At 35.0% G+C, this 22,088-nt stretch overlaps 1 protein-coding gene and 1 pseudogene across 1 annotated transcript in view; both read right to left on the minus strand.

Annotated features, from left to right (window-relative positions):
* Positions 1-1,199: 1,199 nt before the first annotated feature.
* Positions 1,200-5,314, minus strand: LOC143653992 (DNA-directed RNA polymerase II subunit GRINL1A pseudogene; annotated as a pseudogene).
* Positions 5,315-6,600: 1,286 nt separating this feature from the next.
* KIF11 (kinesin family member 11) overlaps positions 6,601-22,088 on the minus strand; it is a 79,328-nt gene continuing 63,840 nt past the window's right edge. The window contains exons 18-22 of the mRNA XM_077125428.1: positions 13,899-14,178; positions 11,510-11,732; positions 10,136-10,287; positions 9,504-9,623; positions 6,601-7,577 (exon numbers count right to left, since the gene is read on the minus strand). Coding sequence (XP_076981543.1) covers positions 7,446-7,577; positions 9,504-9,623; positions 10,136-10,287; positions 11,510-11,732; positions 13,899-14,178 — 907 coding nt within the window. The 3' untranslated portion in view covers positions 6,601-7,445. The remainder of the gene's footprint in view (positions 7,578-9,503; positions 9,624-10,135; positions 10,288-11,509; positions 11,733-13,898; positions 14,179-22,088) is intronic.

The following is a 22,088-nucleotide window of genomic DNA, read 5'->3' on the forward strand; positions in this document are numbered from 1 at the left end:
CCACAAGTTGTTTATCCATTCATCCATTGATGGATATTTGGGTTGTTTCAACCTTCCAGCTCCTGTAAATAGTGCTCTGTGAACATGCATATACGAATATGTGTTTGAGTAGCTGCCTTCAACTCTTTGGAGTACATAACCAGGAGTGGAATTGCTGGCTCACATAATTTTGTTTAACTTTTTGAGGAATTGCCAAGCTTTCCCTCAGTGACAGAACCTTTCTACATTAGCATTAACAATGGAAAGGCTTTAATTTCCCCACATCCATGCCAACTCTTGTTATTTTCATTTTTCTACGCTATTCTCGTGGGTGTGAGGTGGTATCTCATTGTGGTTTTGATTTGCATTTCCCTAATGACTAATGATGTTGGCATCTTTTCATGTTTGTTTGGCCACTTGTCTATCTTTAGAAAAGTGTGTATTCAAGTTTTTTGCTCATTTTGTAATTTATCTCTTTGTTGTTGAGTTGTAAAAGCTCTATATAAACTCTGTATGTATGTACGTTTGTATGTATGTGTTATATATATTTGTATATTTGCTATATTTCTCCTATTCTGTAGGTTGCCTTTTAATCTTTTTTTATCGTGAAAAAAAAATATATATAAAAGCAATAAATTTCAAAGCACAGCACAGTGGTTAGTTATAGAACAGATTTCAGAGTTTGGTATGGGTTTGAGATTCACTATTTTAGGTTTTTCCTTCTAGCTGCTCCAAGACACTGAAGACTAAAAGAAATATCAATATAATGATTCAGGAGTCATACTCATATGTTAAATCTTATCTTCTTTTATAACTCCACCACCTTTGATGGTGATGAGAGAGAGAGAGAGAGAGGCCATATCTGAGCAACATAAGAGGTCCTCTGTAGGTGAGTCTTAGGCATACCTATAGGTAGGCTAAGCTTCTCCGCTATATACATAAGCTTCACAAGAACAAGACTCAAGAGCAAGGGTTTAGCCTATTGATTTTGGTTTCCCTAATGTTTGACACAGTATCTGGGGTTTCCCAGGTGTTAAGTTTAATGCTTCCATAATTTTTTCTCCCATCCCTCAAGAGACTTTGACAATACTTTTTTCTTAATATATGATATAAATTTTATAAGCAATGTTGAGTGACAGACACCAAACACAGTAAAACATAAAGTAAATTCCATTTTTATGTACATGAAAAGTAGGCAAAACTAAAACCAACCAGATTGATGTATACATAAACATTTTAAAAATGGTAAAAACATTTTTTAAAAAGGGGGTGGGGAAGTGGAGTATTACAAGAGTCAGGATAGTAGTTATCTCTTGGGGAGGAAGGGATATCAAGAGGGAATACACAGGGAGATTCTGGTTTACTAGCAATATTTTTTCTACATCTGGTTTGTGGTTACATGGCTCTTTGCTTTATCTAGTAAACCATATATCTGTTTAATGTACTTTTCTGTAGGCTATATTTCACAATAAAATTCAAAATTAAATGGAAGGAGGACTTATGCTAACACCAAATCTTAAAACAATGAAAGCCATGATTATTAACAGTGTAAAAAAAATTAGAAGATTCAAAAAAAGGACAAAGACACATAGGATTTATTAAAGATAGCATTATAAATCAGTGGGGAAACAGTGATTTATTTAATATAATGAACTGACTTGTCAACTATTTGTAGAAACTAAAATTAAATTTCTACCTCATAATAAATTCTAGATGGATTAAAGTAAAAAATTGAAACAATAAAAGTACTAGAAGAAAATAAAGATATTGATTCATTCTTGAGGAAGTCGAAGGCATGTTCAAACATATATGCAAAGAAAAGACCTCTACACAGACATGCCATAAACTGTATTAAAAGGCAAATAACACACCAAAAAAAAATTCTGATATATGACAAAGGATGAACATTCTTAATTCATAAAGAACTTATAAAACAATAAAAAGGGCACACTTTGCAAGAGAATAGGGAAGAAATGAACAAGCAATTCTCAAAAGAATGAATATAAATGGCCAATAAACATGAAAAAAAAACCATCACTAAGTAATCAGAGAAATATGAAATGTAAATGTAATACTTTTCTGTGATTAAATTTGCTAAGTTTTTAAATAGCAATTTTCAATTTGGGGAGTAAAATATACTACTAGCAGGAATGTGAATGGACATACTCTTTGTGGTGAATAATGTACATCAAAATTCTCAACAACTTACACATCCTTTCACCAAGCAATTCTATCTTCTGGAAGTAGTCATTTTTATACAGATGTGATTATCTTTTAAGATGGTGATCACATCACTGTTTACTGATAACACTACTATAAGCAATCAAATTGTTACATAGGAAATTGATTTTTTAAAATTATGGTGCTTTCAAAAATAATAAATAAAATCATGGTACTTTCATGAAATGGAATATTTTACAACCGTCTGAAAACCAAAATATTTAATAATATGGAAAAATGTTTATAATATATATAACATTGACTATGAAATAATGTACTGTATGATTCTAGTTTTGAAAATATAAATATTTAGCTGTTCCTAGAAAAATAAGAAGTAGATAAACAAAAAATGCTAAGAGGGGGCAGTGCAAAGGTGGCTTAGTGGCAGAATTCTCGCCTGCTATGCCGGATACCTGGATTCGATTCCCGGTGCCTGCCCAAGTAAAAAAATAATAAATTAAGAGGATCTGAGTGACAGCATTATAGTGTGGTGTACACGATGATGAGCCTTCCATATTATCCAGCTTTCTATAATAACAAGAAGTTTTTTATTCTATAAAGAACATGTTAGATAGAACATCAAATACTTTTATGTTGTAAAATCATTCACTATTAATTTCTTTTTTTAGGTGCATAGTCTGGGGAATCGAACCCACGTCTCCTGCATGGAAGGGTTATTAATTTTTAAAACTAAAACTAAGTGAGATTTTTTTTAGCTCAGTGTACTTTTACATTTGCTTTTTCTTGGGGTGGGGGAGGGAGGGAGTCGGGGGATATGAAAAGCAATAGCTGTGACTAGACACAGATGACATGGAACTGAGCCCTTCCAATCACATGTACCTCTCACCTAAAAGCATTTTCAGTCAAAAAGTAAGAAGCTAAATTTAAGTAAGCACCAGTAAAATACCATCACTAGTATTTTGAAAGTTGCTCTAATTAATATTTTATTCTTCTTTTCAACATATTAGACAAAAAATATCCTTGATAATGTAAGTGTATAATTTCTCTGGAGACAACCATATTATCCTTTAAGATGACATGAAAGTAGGTATATGTGAGATTAAGTTTTCTGTGGCTTTTAAATGCCTCTTTCGGGAAAAAACAAAATGATGTATTGAAAAGACAACAATTTTATCTTTATTAAAAAAAATTCCTTACGAAGCTTTAATGTCTTATAAGTGAACCTATCGTGTTAGAGCAGGTAAAGCACAAGAACAGCTACTCCCTTCACTTACATCATCAGCCCACTTAGCCTTTGCCTAAACTTCATGTTATTTCAGGCAAATCTGGTCACCTAGAAAGGCCCTCCACCTTCCAGCATCTACTAAAAGTACTCATTCCTAATCAGAAGACAATATTCTTCCTGAAGGAAAACAGAAGAAGGAAACAAACATTTGTTAGGCATTTTTTATGAGCTCCTTCCTAGGTATTTCACATCCAATATCTCAACAACCCCATGCAATCATGCATAAAGTTCTCTAGAATTCCCTTCTTCACTTAAGAAAAAGGGAAGTTATGTCTCCCTCCTTCATTTTAGGTGATGCCTGGGGCAACTAAAAATTTCATTGAAAGATAAGTAATAAATGCTATTTGATAGAGGTGAGAATAAGGAAAAAAAAGCTAAATTATCTGCTTTCATTTGGCTCACAGGAAAAAACAAACATGCTCTGCTATATACTAAAATATCAGACCAATGCACAACATACAATAAAATTTTAATACAGTGTGGTCAAATGCAATATTCAAATATGAAACTTCAAACACATGAAAGTCATCTTCTGAAAGATGAACTGTACCTTTGTGTAACTTCATACTATTCTTTCCTTCAGTAATGTCTGATACCGATCTTGATACTAGTTAGAAAAGTCTGATGTTAACATGACACCTCAACAGTGAGAGACTGAAGACAATATTTCAATGGCCATCTTCAGAATTCATCAGAGGACTGATCATCACCTTCATCCCTTACTTGGTATTTCCCTGAAATCTCCCCTTCTGATTATAGCTCTGCATTGTAATATTTAGTCTTTCAGATAATTTTTGTGCTGCGAGTTTGGCTTGCATCTCGTCATAATTCTGTTTCTGAAGTGCCAAAGATTCTTCTACGGAGAGCAGCTGTGTAGGCATATGGTGACGTGGCAGAAGCCGAGCGGCTGTGATGTCATCAAGACGTTTCTTATTCCTGTGCCACCTTTCTTCTGAGGAAATAGGAGAACCTCTTCTCTGACAATGACTAGATGAATCATTATGTTGCAAAGGTAATACATTTGTTTATGCAGTGAGGGCACTGGATTTTGGCTTGCATTTCTAATACTTCCATGTATGTGCTGGGGCTTCTTCTGAGTCTCACTATGGAGGCCTGTCAAGTTAGAACTTGTGTTTTCTTCTGAGTCGTGTTCACCTTGGTCTGCAGTGGTCAATAAACAGGCTGTCAGAGATGCTGGAAATCTCTTCGGCTTGACCTGAAACATGATGCTGAGGAAGATGCGTGCTAGCTGTGGGTGAGGAAGTTGCACTGAGTCTGCTGCCGGATGGTGGACACTTGCTCACCGTGCACTTTGCCTCCGCAGTCTCTTCATTGCTTTTGTAAGTGAGATTTGTAAGTGCAATTCCCTGTTTCTGTCATGTTATCTACAGAGGAACAGCCAGGAACTAGTGACGAAGTATCAAGTATCTGATCAGAATTCTGGGTCTTATCTGTGTCCACATCAACTGCTGCAATCACATTTTGCCTTAGTTTACAATCTACTCTTAACAGAATGAAACAGTTCACTTTTTCCTCTAAATTCTTCACTTTCTGCAATGGCCACTTTCAGTTTGGCAACACAATCGAAGATCTTTTTGCCTCTGTCGGGCAATTTGCAAATGAAGTTTTTGTTGTGCCAAAGTCTGTCCTGGCACCTCAACATCTCCAGCAGCTCCGCCAAACTCATCTGTCCCACTCCTGGAGAACTTGGGGCCTGAAGCCGCTGGGCAGTGAGGACACTCTCCCGGGGCTGAGGCTGACGAGACCCCACTAGTGCAGGATCCGCAGCGGGCGGCAACTCCGGGGCACCAGCGGGAGATGCCATCTTCCCAATACTTTTTCATTAACTGCTTACTATATCCTGGGACTTATCCAGGCATTACAGTAAACTACACAGGATTAAAGGCCTTCATTCTTATTTTGGGCTGCCTGTGTTTTGCTTATTTAAATGATCTGTCAAGACAGGTTAAGTTCGATTATGCGCTAGAGAAAATCTAGGTTCTGGAAAAAATAAACCTTTCCTTCTTTGGTCACAAAGACTAGATGGGCACTCCAGACAGGTCAGGACAAACAATTCTTTGAGAATAAGGTCTGCTATGCTCCCTCCAGAACCAAGGACCAGGGTGCCACATTAGGAACACAGCTGCTCTTTTAAAGACCCAGCCAAGCTAGAAAGGGGGATGGAGCAAGGACAAGTTAAAATACCAAAAAGTTTTCAAATCATTTTTAAGTTGCCTTTTACTTGATTCAATATATACTTGTTTGCTGTAACCGTTGGCTGTTTTCCACAGTTCTGACCAAGTTGATTCTGACAGTGTTGCTTGATTTTTAAATATTTCTGTAGAAGGTGGGCATGGGATGTACCTACTCTGCCACTTTTGATGACATCACTCTTGGTTATTTTTTCAATGACATACTGCATATGAAACTTGTAGAGCTAATTTTAGGTTCAAACATTAAATTCTTCCAGAGAGAATTTGTTTTTGTTTCTGCCAGGTAGCTAAACTAGTTGTATTAATATCCCCAGATTTCCAGTAGGGAATGAGAAGATATGTAACTGGACTTCAAACCTCTATTTCTCATTCATCTTATGCCTGTAGTACAACTCCTTGGAGTCCAGTTGAAAGCCTGGAATGTTTACCTTCTGGTACCTGTGTATAAGTTTGCATTAGGAATTTAAATATGTTTTGTTTAACTCTATCAATGTGCCCACAGTCAATTAGAAATTTTGGACAAACAAGTTAATATAGAAACCAAATTTATTAATCATGTATTACTGAGGGAAGTTTATTATCTAGAGCTTATGTTGACATCTAGAGAAATTATATCTATTATTTTTATTAAGAGAATTAATACTCTGCAAGAGTAATTTAGTTCCCTGAAGATGCATTTCCTGATTTTCCAGTAGAGTTTGTTTTTTCCTTAGCCACTAAAGTCGTGTCTCTCTAAAATGTATACAGTAAACTCGAGGTGGGCACAAAATTTATTCTTCCTTCATATTCTAAGTACTCTGGTTCTTCCTGTTGATATATATACGTATCAGTGTCCAGAAATTTGGCTGCCAGAGTGTAAATGTCATGGCCCTTCTAAGGGTTAAGATTTCAAAAGAGAAAAATATGCATATACTTATTTTATTATATACAAAGAACAAAAAGGTTTATCAAGTAAACAAATGATATATACATTATACTCATAAGTTTCAAAAAGCCCTTAAATCGCTATGACCTTTTCTGTAAGATACCGCCTTAGAATAGGGCTATCCAGGCATTAAACAGAGCCCTAGGTAGTGCTCCCATAATAGTAATTTATATTCTGGAGAAGTTGGCTTTCTGTGACCTCGATGGAGCTAATGAGTTAGTACATCTAGGTGGAAACAAATTTAAAATGTTGAAGGAAGGGATACTTCTAGGGTTATGCTTATTATTGACAGTGATTTTAGAAATAACCACTGAAAAGTATTGAATATTTCTAGGTAAAATTCTGGCATACATTTTTGTATCTCTACAAATGGGTTGTGACAAATGAAAAGGAAGAAAATGAGCTGAGGAGAAGGTAGAATCGGAAAGTCTAGGGAAGAAGGTACACAAACAGACATAATTCAGTCATACTAAGGAGAGAAAGGAGATGGTCCTTTACAAGACCAAGTGTTGGTCATATTTACCAGTATAAATCAAGCCGAGAAGAACAGTGCAGCTTCTAAATATCTGCTGTTTGAAATATGAAAGAAAAAATTTTTCTTTTGTTATGAAAGACCTATTTTATATCAAAAGATAGAAATTTGTATTTATTCAATGCAAATCCTAAATGAAACCAACTTAATACACAGTGAACTACAGAATTGATAGAAAAATGGGTATACATTGAATTCAACTAAATTTACAATACTGCCTTGATACCTTCAATTCTTGGTTTTTAATCTAAACACAAGACTTAACTTCTAGGGTTACAGGCTTTACCTTTCATTTTTCCTTAAAAATAAAATTCCCAACCCTCAAGTTAACTAAAGATTTATCTGGGCTCGTAGAGGCAGTCTGCTCTTGGTAACTGAGTACTCTGTAGCTTCTTCCATTTTAGACCTCTCCACTGAGTTAATGCCTCTGTTTTCTTTGTCTTTTCCATGTTGTTTTTTATGCTGTAGAATTAAGGGGAGAAATCAAGTTAATATAAAGTAACAATTGATACACATTAGCCACACCCTATTTTCTAAAGTTCTCTTGGTTATAGGTAAGTTTGGGAAACTTGAGAAAAGGATCAGTACAAAGTTAAGCCAACAATTTGTTTGGCATGTAGAGGTGAATACCCTCTTCATTCTACTAACAATGGAAGGAATGGGGTGAAAGACATATTAATTTTCCAAGGCATAATTACAGATTTTATCTGGGGGTGGTGGCTTTCAAAAGATAATGTTTTTGCCGTGCCCCCCACCGCCCGACATCTGGCAATGTCTGGAGCAAGTTTTGGTTGTCAATCCCAGGAAGTGCTACTGACTTCTAGTGGGTAGAACCAAAGATGCTGCTAAATGTCATACAATGCATGGGACAGTCCCCAGGCAACATAGAATTATCTGGCTCAAAATGTCAATAATTCCGCTACTGAGAAACCCTGCTCTAGGATTTGCTATCATGCAAAAAATGCAATTCTATTTTGAGTAGACAACCTAGTATATGGGCTACCTTGAAAAAGCTGTTTATCTTTTTGTAAAAAAAAATTTAAATCTTATCTCATATTCTCATTTAAGGGGTTTTATTTCATCAGAATCCTCTGATTTGCACATAGAGAGACAGGTGTAATTCATTGTGGACTCAGTCATCAATATTGAGGCAAATCATAAACCAACTTTAGAGTTTAAACTCGGGAAACTCTCCACATCAGACTGCTATCAGGGAAAGAATAATCTCTGGACTTCAGCTGAAGGTGTAAAACCTAACCCCAAATGCTTTCTGATACAGTAGGGACTTCCTAGCCATATTTCAACCACTAATTCTGGCCTTTAAAATGTCAGAAATAGTAATAATGAAATGATTATCACTAATGAAATAATGAAAAAAGTTAAGAAATACATTTAGATTTTTCTAATAATAAAGAATAAAGCAAGAGGTAGGAAGGATTTTTGGACAAAATTTTTCTGAGAGAGAGAATTTTGGGGGGAGGGGCAGATGCATGGTCTGGGAATTGAACCCAGGTCTCCTGCACAGGAGAGCATTCTACCACTGAACCACCCGTGCATTTCCCAACAGAGAGGAATTTAAAAGAACCTGAGATAGAACTTTGAAAAATTTAAATTAGGGATGGAGAAACTTTAGCCTTTGGGGGAAGGACCTTCAAGACAAGCATATTCCTACAAAAAGCAGCACTTTGACTTAAAATGCAGATACCATTGTCCTGTGTAAGGAAATCCTTACTTCACAGACTCTGTTTAGACTCATGTCCTCAAAATACAGGAACAGGTGCTAAGCTGATTATAGCATCATGCTCATGACAATTTTTAAAAAGTGGGTAGGGGAGGTCATAAGACTTTCATGCAGAGCAGGCAAAGAGCTCAGGAAACAGGGGAACAGTTAACAAGAGAAGAGCTTCAAACAGGATAAATCACTAACATAACCCGAAAACCCTTCAGTTTCACAATCTTTTAAATCTCTTAGTCTTCAAAGTCTGATTATGTATAGGACTCCAAGACTACCATGTCAAAAACAAAGGGAAGAAAGAAAATGATTTACTTCTTTCAGTATCCATACTGAGTATGTAGGAAACAAAAAAGGGATTAATCTAATAGCTGAAGATTATCAGTTGATAGTAGAGATTTAAGTCAAAACTTGCCTTTGTCCATAGAAAGCCATTTATTAATGTCAAAATTTTTGTAAATAATTTAAATCAGAAAAGTTAACAAGGCATCCAAAAGGACTGAGTTAAAATTTGTTCTTGGTTCATTAAATAGTCTATGTAACTAAGCAGTGGTTTTATACTGAAAAGCAAATGATTGACTTTTATTTTTAATTTTTTTATAAATGACTTTTAAGTCAGCGGTACACGGGTTATCTGACATAATATTATCAGGTACCTGGAAAAATGGAACCCCTGATGAGCCTGACGAACAATCCACACTGGTATCTACATTTGGCTCTTGACATAGAGATTCTTCAGCACCGTGCTCCACAGCTGCTTTTTCTTCTTCCATGTCCTAAAATACAAAGCTGGATGTGTGATTAAGTTCAAGCGCTTAAAAATCTTCCCAAAAGTAAAGGCAGTTTTCTTCTTTGAATATAACATAACACCCATTGTATAGAAGTTAAACTTCAACAAAATTAGTAGAAAGTCTTCAAAATAATTAAAATAATGGAATTACAGTTTATTTTTTATTTTGTTACTTTCTGTATGTCCTCATTTTTCCATAAATTACTGTAGTTAAGACCACAGACTATGGAGCTTGACTGTCTAGGTTCTAATTCCAACTTTTCCTTGTGCCCTGGGACAAGGTACTTTTTTGTTTACTCGTCTATACAAAAAATGGTGATAATACTCATACACCTCAAAGGGTTATTGAGAGAATTAACTGAGTCGATATGGTCAGGCAGCTATCATTACTGAGAGGCAGGGAAGGATTGAAGGGCAAAGAGTGAAATTCTTCACACGAAGTCCACCATATCAAGAGTTTATGGGAGAGTACTAAAATTATGATGCTTTAAATTTTACCTGACTGGTTTCTTCTTTGTTGTTTTCTGAACAGTTTAGCATCATTAACAGCTCAGGCTGTTTCCTTTTTAACTGATCAAGGAGCTGTTCACGTGGCTCAGTTCTTACCAGTGTTGATGGGTATAAATAATTCTTCCTCTGTGGTGTCGTACCTTTAGTGGACATTATATAGTGGAAAAAAATTTGAAGTTTGGGCTATTAATAAGATTTGAAAATATATATATGCTAGAACTTATACTTCCAAATGAATCTTTTCCCAAAATACAATGACTGCCATTTGTAAGAATCAGTCTTGTTACTTCTCAGACATATACTGCTTGTGATTAATAATGTTTTCTAACTTGGTAACAGATCTTAAACAGATTCAACTATTTTCAAGATTTAACCTACCCTCCCAATACATGAAATTTATCATCTCTGAGGATGTACAAAAGATGTGTTGTAGGCTGTTAACAGAATCACAGAAATGTTCTGAGAATCAGAAGCATGGTTAAAATAGTGTATAGTTTCCAAACATAATAACTTTCAAAGGGGAAATCATTTCATTATATATTTGGTATGGTGGCTAAAAATTGACCAATTATACTTCTTTGTAAGTGGAGCTCATCATACTCATAATATTTATATTCCTTCATTTTGTTGAAAAGTAAACAATAAATCTTACATATCTTTTAGGAAAAAAAAGAACATTTGTTTTTCTTTTTATAATTGCATTTCAAAAAGTTATGAGGTATAATTTACATACCATAAAATGCACTTTTTAATTGTACAATGATTTTTGTAAATTTATAGTATATATGACCATCATCACAATCTAATACCTGAATAATCCAATTATGCATCTGTATAAAACAGCTTTGTATAGGTTTTTCTGTAAAGAACTCTCTAAAGCATTTAGCTCACAAGATCTTCTCCATCTCTGATCTCCCAAAATGGTGATTCCCAAAAGCCAATCTAACAGTTCATGACAAAATGAGAGGTATAATTAACAAAAACCGCAATGTGGGTCTTTGCATTAAATTAGATTTATTCAATTATATCCTTCCAACATTTTCAGTGTTATAATGTCCTTTACCTTAACAAATAGTGCTAGGTTGATGATTGGTTTTATTTTTATATGTTTTTAAAGTGTCTTCTATTAACAAAGTCAGTTTCCTAAATATTGTGAAATGCTACTGAAATGTGAAGTCCAAATTTCTACATATTGCTCATATCATGACATCTAATATTTGATTAAAACTCCCTTGGAGCTTCATTTTTTCCGTATTTGGATGGACTACAGTGAAATGGTAAATTCCAATAAGACAATGATAGAACCTAGTTTTTCAAGTATTCAACTTAAGAAATGTTAACATTATTTCCCTTTTAAAGTACCTGTTGGGATATCCAGTTTCAGATCCTGTTGTAGAAAGCAATTAAGCTTAGTCAAACCAACTTTTATGGTTTCATTAAGTTCTAGATTTTGTGCCATCAATTTTTCTTCATCAATAGTTATCTGATCAAGAAAAGTGTTATGCTGGTTCTCATTAGCTGCTTTTTGTCCACTTAAGTTTTCACTAATTTCTGAACCTGAAGTCTCACAACCTTGACTTACAACCTGTAAATGATACAAATAAGTCTCATTACTAAAATTAATCATTGCTTTATTCAATAAATCGATTTTTCCTCATTGTGAAATTTCCCAAAAATTTTAAAAACACATGTAAAACTACAGAGAATGGTACAATTAACTCCCTTCTATTCACTTCCCCCTTCAACAATTTATCAGTACATGTGGTCTAGAAAAAATAAAATTAACCACTGACTGCTTCTCTCATCCAAGATTATTTTGAAACAATTCCAATTTCATTACATCATCATATATCTTTCTCTTGATAAGAGCTTCTTAAAATTAAATATTACCCCAAGACCACTAATGCACCTAAAAAATTTAACAATGATTCTTCCGTATCAAATATCTAGTTAGTATTCAAATGCTTTCCACAATTGGTTTGAGTCAGATTAGATTTGATTGATAAGATTTGATTGATTGGTTTATCATCCAAACAAGGGGTCAATCTTAATATATCACCTCAAGATAAGAGGTGGTAAACAAGGACTGTCCCAGGGAAACTGGGACTTAAGGTCCTCTATTTATTTTTTAATTGTATACTATAAAATATATATAAAGCAAAGAAATAAAAAAGCAATAGTTTTCAAAGCACTCTTCAACAAGTGGTTACAGGACAGATCCCAGAGTTTGTCATGGGCTACCATACAATCCCCTCTCTCCTATTTTTCCTTCTAGCTGCTCCAGAATATAGGTGGCTAGAGGGCTTAAATACCTTTTTATCATCACAATTGACTTTTTTCCTTCTTTTTTTTTTTTTGTGAAAAATAACATATATACAGAAAAACTATAAATTTCAATGCACAGCACCACAATTAGTTGTAGAACACATTTCAGAGTGTGACATGGGTTACAATTTCACAATTTTAGGTTTTTACTTCTAGCTGCTCTAAAATACTGGAGACTAAAAGAGATATCAATTTAATGATTCAGCATTCATTCATATTCATTTGTTAAGTCCTATCTTCTTTGTATAGTTCCACCATCACCTTTGATCTTTCCATACCTCTTTTTAGGGGTGTTTGGGCTATGGCAATTCTAAATTTTTCATACTGGAAGGGTCTATCACTAATATGGGGTAGGGAAACGGAACTATCTGATGTTCTGGAGAGGCTGGGCTGGGTTTCAGGACTTATCTGGATCAGGGACCCATCTGGATGTTGTAGGTTTCTGGAAAGTTACTCTAGTGCCTGGAACCTTTGTGGAATCTTATATATTGCCCTAGGTGTTCTTTAGGATTGGCTGGAATGGTGTCTTAAGCCTATTTTGATCTCTAAATTACCCCTTCCTCATTTTTTTTTCCTTGGAGAGGGAAAAAAAAAAACACGTTTGTTTAAAAAACTGGGTCTCTTGTTCTATTGAATCTTTTAACTTCTGGATTTGTTGACTGCACCTCTGTGATGTATTTTCATATGTTCATCTCTCCTCTGTATTTTTTATAAACTGGTCAGATCCAGAGGGTTGACCTAATTCAGATTTAGTTTTTTGGCAAGGTTATGGTGAAAGTACTTAATACCTGGTTGTGTCTTTCCTGTTAAGATTAATCAGTGGTTTCAGAAGCAATCAGCTTATTAATTATAAAATTCCCTAAATGACTTTTGTTCGGATGGTTTTAGCAGTCATTAACATTCATAGGACTTATTTCATTAGGGACTACAAAATAGTGATTCTTTGTACTTGATTCCTGAGAATGTCAGTAAAACCCTTTATTGTACAAAAAGAAAGATCAAGCCACAAAGGGCCATGCAAGTGTTAAGTTCACGCAAGCCCATAAAACTATCAAATATCCTTTGAGCAATCAGAACAATATCTTAAATATTTAAAGGTTTGTATGTACTTGGAGAAAAGTAAAAAGCATATAGAAGTGAAAGCTACTATACCTTAAAAGACACAGTGCCCTTCCTTGAAGAAACTAACAAGTCAAAAACCAAGGATAGATACAAAAATAGATCAGATAAATGTTAATAACTTATAGATCTACAAGACATATACCATGAAAGATCACAAAAAACGATACCAACTTTTATCCTTAAAAGTGTAACATCCATTATATTTAAAAATGATTTGTTTTGAAACCAGTTCTTAGCCAAGAATATTTAATTTCCTGATTATCCCTCTTCTTCCCAAAGTAGACTCTAGTTATAAAGTTATTACCTCCAATAAGTTCTGAATTTCCTCTTGCCTTTTATTTAAGGAAGATACACACTGCTCAGAAAAACATAGTGTGCTTGTGTTCAGAGCCTCACATCTTTGTTCAGTCTTTTGAGATATTATATCAAGGTTGTTATTGAGGTTATTATAGTATTTCATAGACTCTTCAACCAATATTGTACCTTCTTGGTTAAAATTCCTGAATTCTTGCAACAAGCCATCAGAATAAGCACAAAATTTTGTGCTGTGAGAAGCTGTTTTGTTGATTATATCCTTAGATTTCCTATAGGTAAAGAGAATGACATTGTTAAAATGGAATATTAAGATCCAAAGGATACATCACTACCCAGGTCTTTAGTGGCAGATTGGAACTGAATCCAGCTCTTGATTAATCTTCTGCATTAAGATCCTTTTGCCAACGTGTTCTCAGAGCAGGTTGACACCTTAAATATCCTTTGAAAATGTCTTTTTTCATAAAATCTTTCCCAGCCTTCCTGCAGATATGATGCTTTTCTTTGTATCTCTTATTTAACTATATAGCTATTAAAATGAAATTTTTCGACTTGTTTTTTATTCCTGCTACTTGATTATGTCATTTAAGGGTAGGGACCAGAGCCTACTCATCTCTGCATCTCCAAAATCGCTCAGTTCATCACTGAACTGTGGTTTATATCAGAAGCATTCCCATACAGAGGTCCTTCTGGGGTTTAGCCTATTTAGCATTCTCAGTTCTGCTTTTGTTCCCCTAGGGAAGGCCTTGCTTCACCTACCCACATGCGCATTGGTTCTTCTGGGTTTATTATGGAGCCACCTGTAATGCACAGACTCCTAGAGAATCTCTTTTCTAGAAGGGAGACTAGGTAGGCTACTAAGTGCAGAATTACTATGGCCTCCAGGGGGTTCTCTTACTCACACAACCCAGGTGTGATTAGTGTCATGCTCATGAACATATTACCAAACTCCCTGTTATTTACGTGATGGCAATTTCAGAGTCAATCCAAAGCAATCCATTACCACAAACTTCCAATTTTATTAGTTTAAGGGGTAGTGTTTGTTTGTAAAAAAGTGTTTGTAAAAAAGAGAACATGAAAAAAGAAAAGAAAGGTGTTAAAATAACATGTACGCCTATGAAGTAGAATATAAATTCTTTGGTTGGTTTTAGTGGCAATGATTAAATAGCTCAAAAGATTGGTATCCCTCCACCACCATCCCTGAGAAAGGATATTTTACTGGATCAATAAGATGAGTTTGCCATCTTTCTCTTTCAGAACAAGATATTTCCAGACTCTGTAAGAAGAGGTAAAGTCTTTATACCTGGGCTGGTATTACAGTGCTTGGAAATAATGGGACCTCAATTACTAAACATGATCACCGAGTATTTGTAAACTATACCTAGAATTGAATCCTTGACTATCTTTGGCCATCTTTTAAAAATATCTGTTATTATGTGCCTTAAGAAAAAACAATGTTCTTTCAAATTATGTTCTTACAAATCAGAGGATGACTACTAATCTTGGGACATTTGAGCACTCCCTGCTATAAACTATAATCTTTTAAAATCATAACCTCTTGCTGATTCAAAGGAAAATACTATTTGTCTCTAACATTAGACAAAGAAGCTCTAAAAATTACCATGTAATGCTACTGACAGTCAAAATCACAGACACTAGGTGAACTCAAGCTTAGAATTCTAGGTTCGTGATTTTTCAACCGCAGGTAATTTTGCCTCCCAGGGCACATTTGTCAATGTCTAGATATATTTTTTGGTTATAACTGGGGAATGTTGCGGCAGCTAGTGAGTATAGGCCAGAGATGCTGTTAAATATTTTACTATCCACAGGACAGTAACTCACAACAAAAATTACCCAGCCCCAAATGGCAAAAGATTGAGAAACCTTGCTCTAAGTAATTATCCCACAGAGAACTATGAAACCAAATGGTGAAGGATTAAAGTTTATCCTTCTCTTCTTGCCAGTCCTTTAGGGCAAGAGATGTGCTCACCAACTATTAAAAATGTCTTAAAATAGTTTTATGCAAATTGGAAATAAAACCAATCTCCCTCTTGGCAGACTGGTAAAGACACTGTTACATAACATTGTGGTTCTCAAACTTTAATATGCAACAAAATCACCTAAAGGGCTTGGTAAAATACAGACTGCTAGCTCACCTCCAGAGTTTCTGATTCAGGTCTGGCGGTGAGTCCCCAGAATGTACATTTCTGGGTAATACTGATGGTGCTGGTCCCAGTACCATACTACGAAAACCACTGACCTATAGTACATTCACATGTAGTAGGTTTTCAAAATAATTGTTGAAAATAAATAAAATCCAGCCTACCCAAAATTTTTTTCATCACTGGTTCTGTATTTCTCTGAAAAACTCTTCACATCTCTGCAACATCATCGCCTCACCCAACAACAAAAACCCATCCACAATTCTCTGAGTTGGTAAAGAAGACATAAGTAAAATAAAACCAACCTGACCAACTTATATTATAATTTATAGGTATGTAACATATCAAAATCTTTACTTTTCTTCAAATATGAAGAAAAAATGAAAAAATAAATGTGAAAACAGTGAAATTTTATGAACTTATGCTAAAAATAGGGGCAAAATAACCCCAGTAATGTTACCAAGGAATCTAGAACAACGGGAACTGGAATTTAATTGGATAATAGACACTGTCCAGTATGAAGGAAAACAATCCAAGCTAAGACAAATGTCCTTAGAATGAGGAAAGATAAAACTGTTAGAAATAGCCTTTCAATTGAGTATATATTCTGTATAATAATCAGCCTTCTTTAAAGTTGGATATTCTTTATGCGTTTATCTATAATCAGGGTTGGTTCATAAATCAGGAGCATGTGAGCAAATAAATATCTGTTTAATATAAGCTAAGCTATTTATCTGTAGAAGGTGTTCCAGGCTACCCTCATTACTTTAATGAGAAAGGAGCTCCAGAATATTCTTCCCCCAAGGACTTATTAAACCAATTTGTTGAAATATAGAAAGGGAAAGAGCTCAAAATGAAGCAGTACTGAAAGTTAAAAATAAATTTATAGGCCTAGCTTAAAAACTGAAAGATATATTATCTCACATACTCAAAATTTATTATGTAGAAAGAAATGGGCAAACATATGTACACAAAATTGAAAAAGAAAAAACCAAATAGATCCTATAGAGAAGTGTGGTAGGCATTATTTTAGGATGGCCCCCAAGGTTTTTGGCCCAATGTACACAGACCTTCTCCCAGTAATTCAATCAAACATCCATTATGTGCTAAAGTAAAATTACATCTTGCAGATGTAATTAAGGTCCCAAACTTTGTGACCTTCAAACACAAAGATCATTCAGATGGACCTGATCTAATCACACGAACCCTTTAAAAACAAAGAGGAAGGTGAAGAAGAGAAAGGCAGGAAATGTGAAGCAAGAAAATGAACACTGTTGATAGCATGAAGATGGCAGAAGCCATGTGGTAAAGAATGCGGGTGATGATGAGGCCCTGAGAGTGGACACAGGCTGAAGTCAGCAACGGAATGGGTACCTCAGTCCTACAACTGCAAGGAAGTAAATTCTGACAAGAATGAGCTTGGAAGCAGGTTTTCTCCCCAATTACTTCTCTAGAAACAAGAATTCAGCCTGGCTTGACACCTTGATTTCAGCCTTACAATAACCTGAGCAGATACAACCACATCTTGCTGGACCTGTGATCTACAGATTTATGAGATAATGAAAATCAATACAAGCAGCAATTCCTAACCTTAGCTACATATTAGAATCACGTGGGAAGCTTTAAAAAAAATTTTTTATTATGAAAAATGACAAATATACAAAAAAGAATTAAATTCCAAAGCACATCAACCACAACAATTAGTTATAGAGATTTCAGAGTTTGCTATGGGTTATAGTTCTACAATTTTAGGTTTTTCCCTCTAGCTGCTCCAAGACACTAGAGACTAAAAGAATTACCAATATAATGATTCAGTAGTCACAATCATTTGTTAAATTCTATCTTCTCTGTTGTAATTCCACCTTCTCCTTTGATCTTTCTCACAATCTGTAGGGGTATTGGGCTATGCCCATTCTAACTTTTTCATGTTGGAAAGGGTTGTCAATAATACGGGATAGGGGGTTGGAACTTTGATGTTCTGGAGAGGCTGGCCCCTGTGGGTTTTCAGGACTTATCTGGCCTAGAAACTGATCTGGAACTGTAGGTTTCTGGAAAGTAATCACAGTGCATGGAACCTTTACAGAGTCTCACAGAAAGCCCTAGGTATTTGTCAGGGTTTGCAGGAATGGTTTTGATTGGGGTTTGGCAAACCAAACAAATAGCAATATTTAGCTGAAGCTTATGTGAAAAGTAGCCTCCAGAGTAGCCTCTCGACTCTATTTGAACTCTTTGGGCCACTGAATGGGGAGCTTTTAACACTATTTCAATGCCCAATCACATTTCTGACCAATTACATTGGAATCTGAGACCAAAGTGATTCCTATGTGCAGCCAAAGTTAAGAACTTCTGTCCTAAGCCTAGAATTCTCTTTTGTTAGTTCTTGGGAGCCAATGCCACATGAATGGTAAGTGAAACAAGACTTTTTGAATCTAACTTAGCTTAGGCTATCACAGAATCCTAACCAAAGCTACCTTCTATTTCATCATCTAAATCATTGGTTTTTAACACTAGCTGTACACATGAGCTTAAAGATGCCATACCCAACTTCAGACCAACTGAATCAGAAATTCTAAGTCAATAGTTCTCAGGGTGTGATCCTCAGAATAGTAACATCAATATCACCTGGTTGATAAGCTCTGAAACCCAGAGGCACCAGTATTTTCAAGAACATCAACTAGTTGCATCCCCTCACCCCATAATTTCGACACCCCTTTTCAACATGAAGAGGTAAGAACGGTCACTGTCCAAATATCCCTTAAGATTGGAAGAATGATCAAATAAGAGGGAGGACTTATAACAGATAAGAAAGAATTTAGGAAATGATTGTGACTACTGAATCACTATACTGATATCTCATTAGTCTCTAGTATATTAGAACAGCTAGAAGAAAATACCTGAATTGTGGAACTATAACCCATACCATGCTTTTAATTTTTTTCTATTACTACTTGTTAAACTGTACTTTGAAATTTATTACTTCCTTGCATATGTTATATTTCACAATAAAAAATGTTTTAAAAAAATCACCTGGCAAATTGTTAGAAATTTAAATACTCAGCCCTCAATCTAATAAATCTGGAAAAGGGGGTGGGGAGTCCAGAATTTTTAAAAGGTCTCCAGGTGATTCCGATACCTACTGAGGTTTTAGAACTACTACTCAAGGGTTAGGACATCTTTTTGTAAAGCACTCCAGGTAATTTCTAATGTTTAGCCAAGAGTGGTTCTAAGAACACTTTTTAAAGTGTTTAAAGCTTAAAGCTAAATCCTCTTCTCCATTTTCCTATCCTTTAGTCTAGTCTTTAAACTCTTTACAGTCAGACATTCTCTTTTCAAGCAGTTTTACCTTGCCTCTTTTTGGGGGGGGGGGGGCATAGGCAGGCTCCAGGAATCGAACCCGGATCTCTGGCATAGCAGGTAAGAATTCTGCCACTGAGTTTACCTTGCCTTTTGACATAAAATAAATTATAAAAATGACAAATGTTATAAAGCAAAAAGTCAGCCATGAAACTTTCTAATAATTAAAAAAATATGTTGGAGTGTGACAAATTATGCATATGACATACGTGGATCTGTATTACAAATCTGATAAATTGTCAGTTACAATGTACATCTAAAATTCACTGATACCCTTCTCGCAGAAAGTTTTCCTATAACAGCACTCAAAGATGTATCACAGGACCACAAACTAAACCTTGGGGAATGAAAAGAAAAGAGCTTGAAGTTACACTCTATTACCACTAGATGGTACACTACGTGAGTAAGCAAAGGTGTTGAAAACCAGAGATTATCTACAAATTAACTGGTAATGATTGAAAAAGGGAAAGAAATTTAAGTGGTAAACTTGGAGGCTATCAATATTAATCTCCTCCCTCGAGGTACTCATAGCTTAGTGGGAAGATGAGACTTACTCACAAATGACTACAAACCATTACAATGAATGCCAAAGGTAGTGGGTCTCAAATCTTAGTGTACATAAAAATGATCTAGATTCCTGGGCTCTACACCTGGGTAATTCAGAGTCCCCAAATTACACTTTAAGAAACACTGGTGTAGACAATAAATGTCAGTAGTGTTGAAGGCAAGTAAAACGTTTTGCACAGGCCTTAAGAAAGTACATCATAAATCTGTGCCCACCGAAGCCTAATCTAGCATTCCTACCTAAATTATAGAAAGAGCCAGACACCCATCAGTCTAGACACTAGGAATCAAAAATGGGGAGGGGGGGCTTTCTAGAGTCAGAATCTAGAAAGAAAGGTTCAAAATTAAACATCATATAGTGAACAGGACCAACATAGGGATGAAAAACAGAAAATATGAGTAAGGAGAAAGGATAAGTGATGGCCAGAATTCTAGAGCAGCACTGTTTAATATAATGTGAGTCACATACATAATTTAAAACTTTGTAGTAGCCATATTAAAACAGAAAAAGAAAAAACAAAACAGAAAAAGATAAAGCAGTTGGAGTAACAAAGTACTGGGTATATATATCATAAGTAAAAAGTAAGATATATGAAAACAATGACATAAAATGGGAGGAATTGGGAATATATATTGTGAGGTCCCTTCATTACACAAGAAACAGCTTAATTGAAGGTGAACTCAAATACCAAATTATTTAAAAATACATGTTGTAAACCCTAGAATAACCACTAAAAATGTTTTTTTTAAAAAGCATAAATGATAAGTCAATGGAGGAGATAAAATAAAAACCTAAAAATGTTCAATTAAAATTAGAAAAAGCAGAAAGAAAAACAAAACAATAAAAAACAAAGAACAATTGATGCAACAAACACAATTGTTGATTGTGTTGCATCAAACAATTGATGCAACCACAAAAACAGTGGTTGACTGAATTTTGTAAGACTTGGGGCAAAGGATTACCCAAGGGAGCTAGCTACATCTATTAACATCTCTACCTGGGAAAAGAAATCCTGTGCCAGTTATTAAAGGCAAGATTCTCCAGGCTTTTGATTAATTCATTGTCATTGTAAATATATATTGAACATTGCGTTTAGCATTAGTAAAATTTTCGCAATCATGAAAAAAATATGAATGGTGTAAACATACCAGTTAAAAGTCATAGATTGTTAAAGGCAATTAAGAAGCAAAATCCAAGTATATGCTGTCTACAAAAACCCCACTTTAAATATAAAGACCTAGATAGGCTGTAGCAATTTGAACAACAAAATAGTATAGTATTGAATTAGAACCCCACATATAAAATAAACACCCATCAGACCATATTGACATAAATAATTGGATTAATAAATATATGGGAAAGAGAAAAATTTTCCTTATAAAAGGATTCCAAATATAGTATGTAGATAATTTCCCCACCAGGAGGTGAAACATCTTGGAGGAAAGCCTGCACATAATGACTTGCTTCCAAAAAACAGAGCATGAAAAGATGAAAGAAAAAAAAGAAAAGTGACTTTCTAACAGACAACCCTGGAAACACAACCTGAGCCAGGTGATCAAGGTTGGTATCACCAGTGATGTCAGGTTAATAGCATGTACTCCTGATTTATGAAATGATCAAAAGGGCATTTTACCTTTGAAATATTCTTTTCAAAACTCCGTAAATCCATGCTAACCAAGAAAAAAACATAAGAAAAACCCAAATTGAGGGACATTCTGCAACATACTTGATTCCCCCCAAAACTGTCAAGATTATCAAAAATAAGGAAAGATGGGTTCGTTTCCTGGTGCCTGCCCATGCAAAATAATGATGATGATGATGATGATGATGATGATGATGAAAGAGAAATTATAACAGATCAGAGGAGACGAAGAGGACATGATAACTAAATGTAGAGTGGTGTCTTGGATCGGATCTTAGAAGAAAAAAGAATATTACTGGAAAAACAAGCGAAATCTGAAATATGTGTGAGCTTAGTTAATAGTAATGTAGCAATACTGGTTTCTTAGTTGACAAATATACAATGATAATATAAGATGGTAAAAACAGGAGAGATGGATGAGGGTTTTGGAGGAACTCCCTGTACTATCTTTACAACTTT

Source organism: Tamandua tetradactyla, chromosome 13 (genome assembly GCF_023851605.1).
Source record: "Tamandua tetradactyla isolate mTamTet1 chromosome 13, mTamTet1.pri, whole genome shotgun sequence".
NCBI lineage: Eukaryota > Metazoa > Chordata > Mammalia > Pilosa > Myrmecophagidae > Tamandua > Tamandua tetradactyla.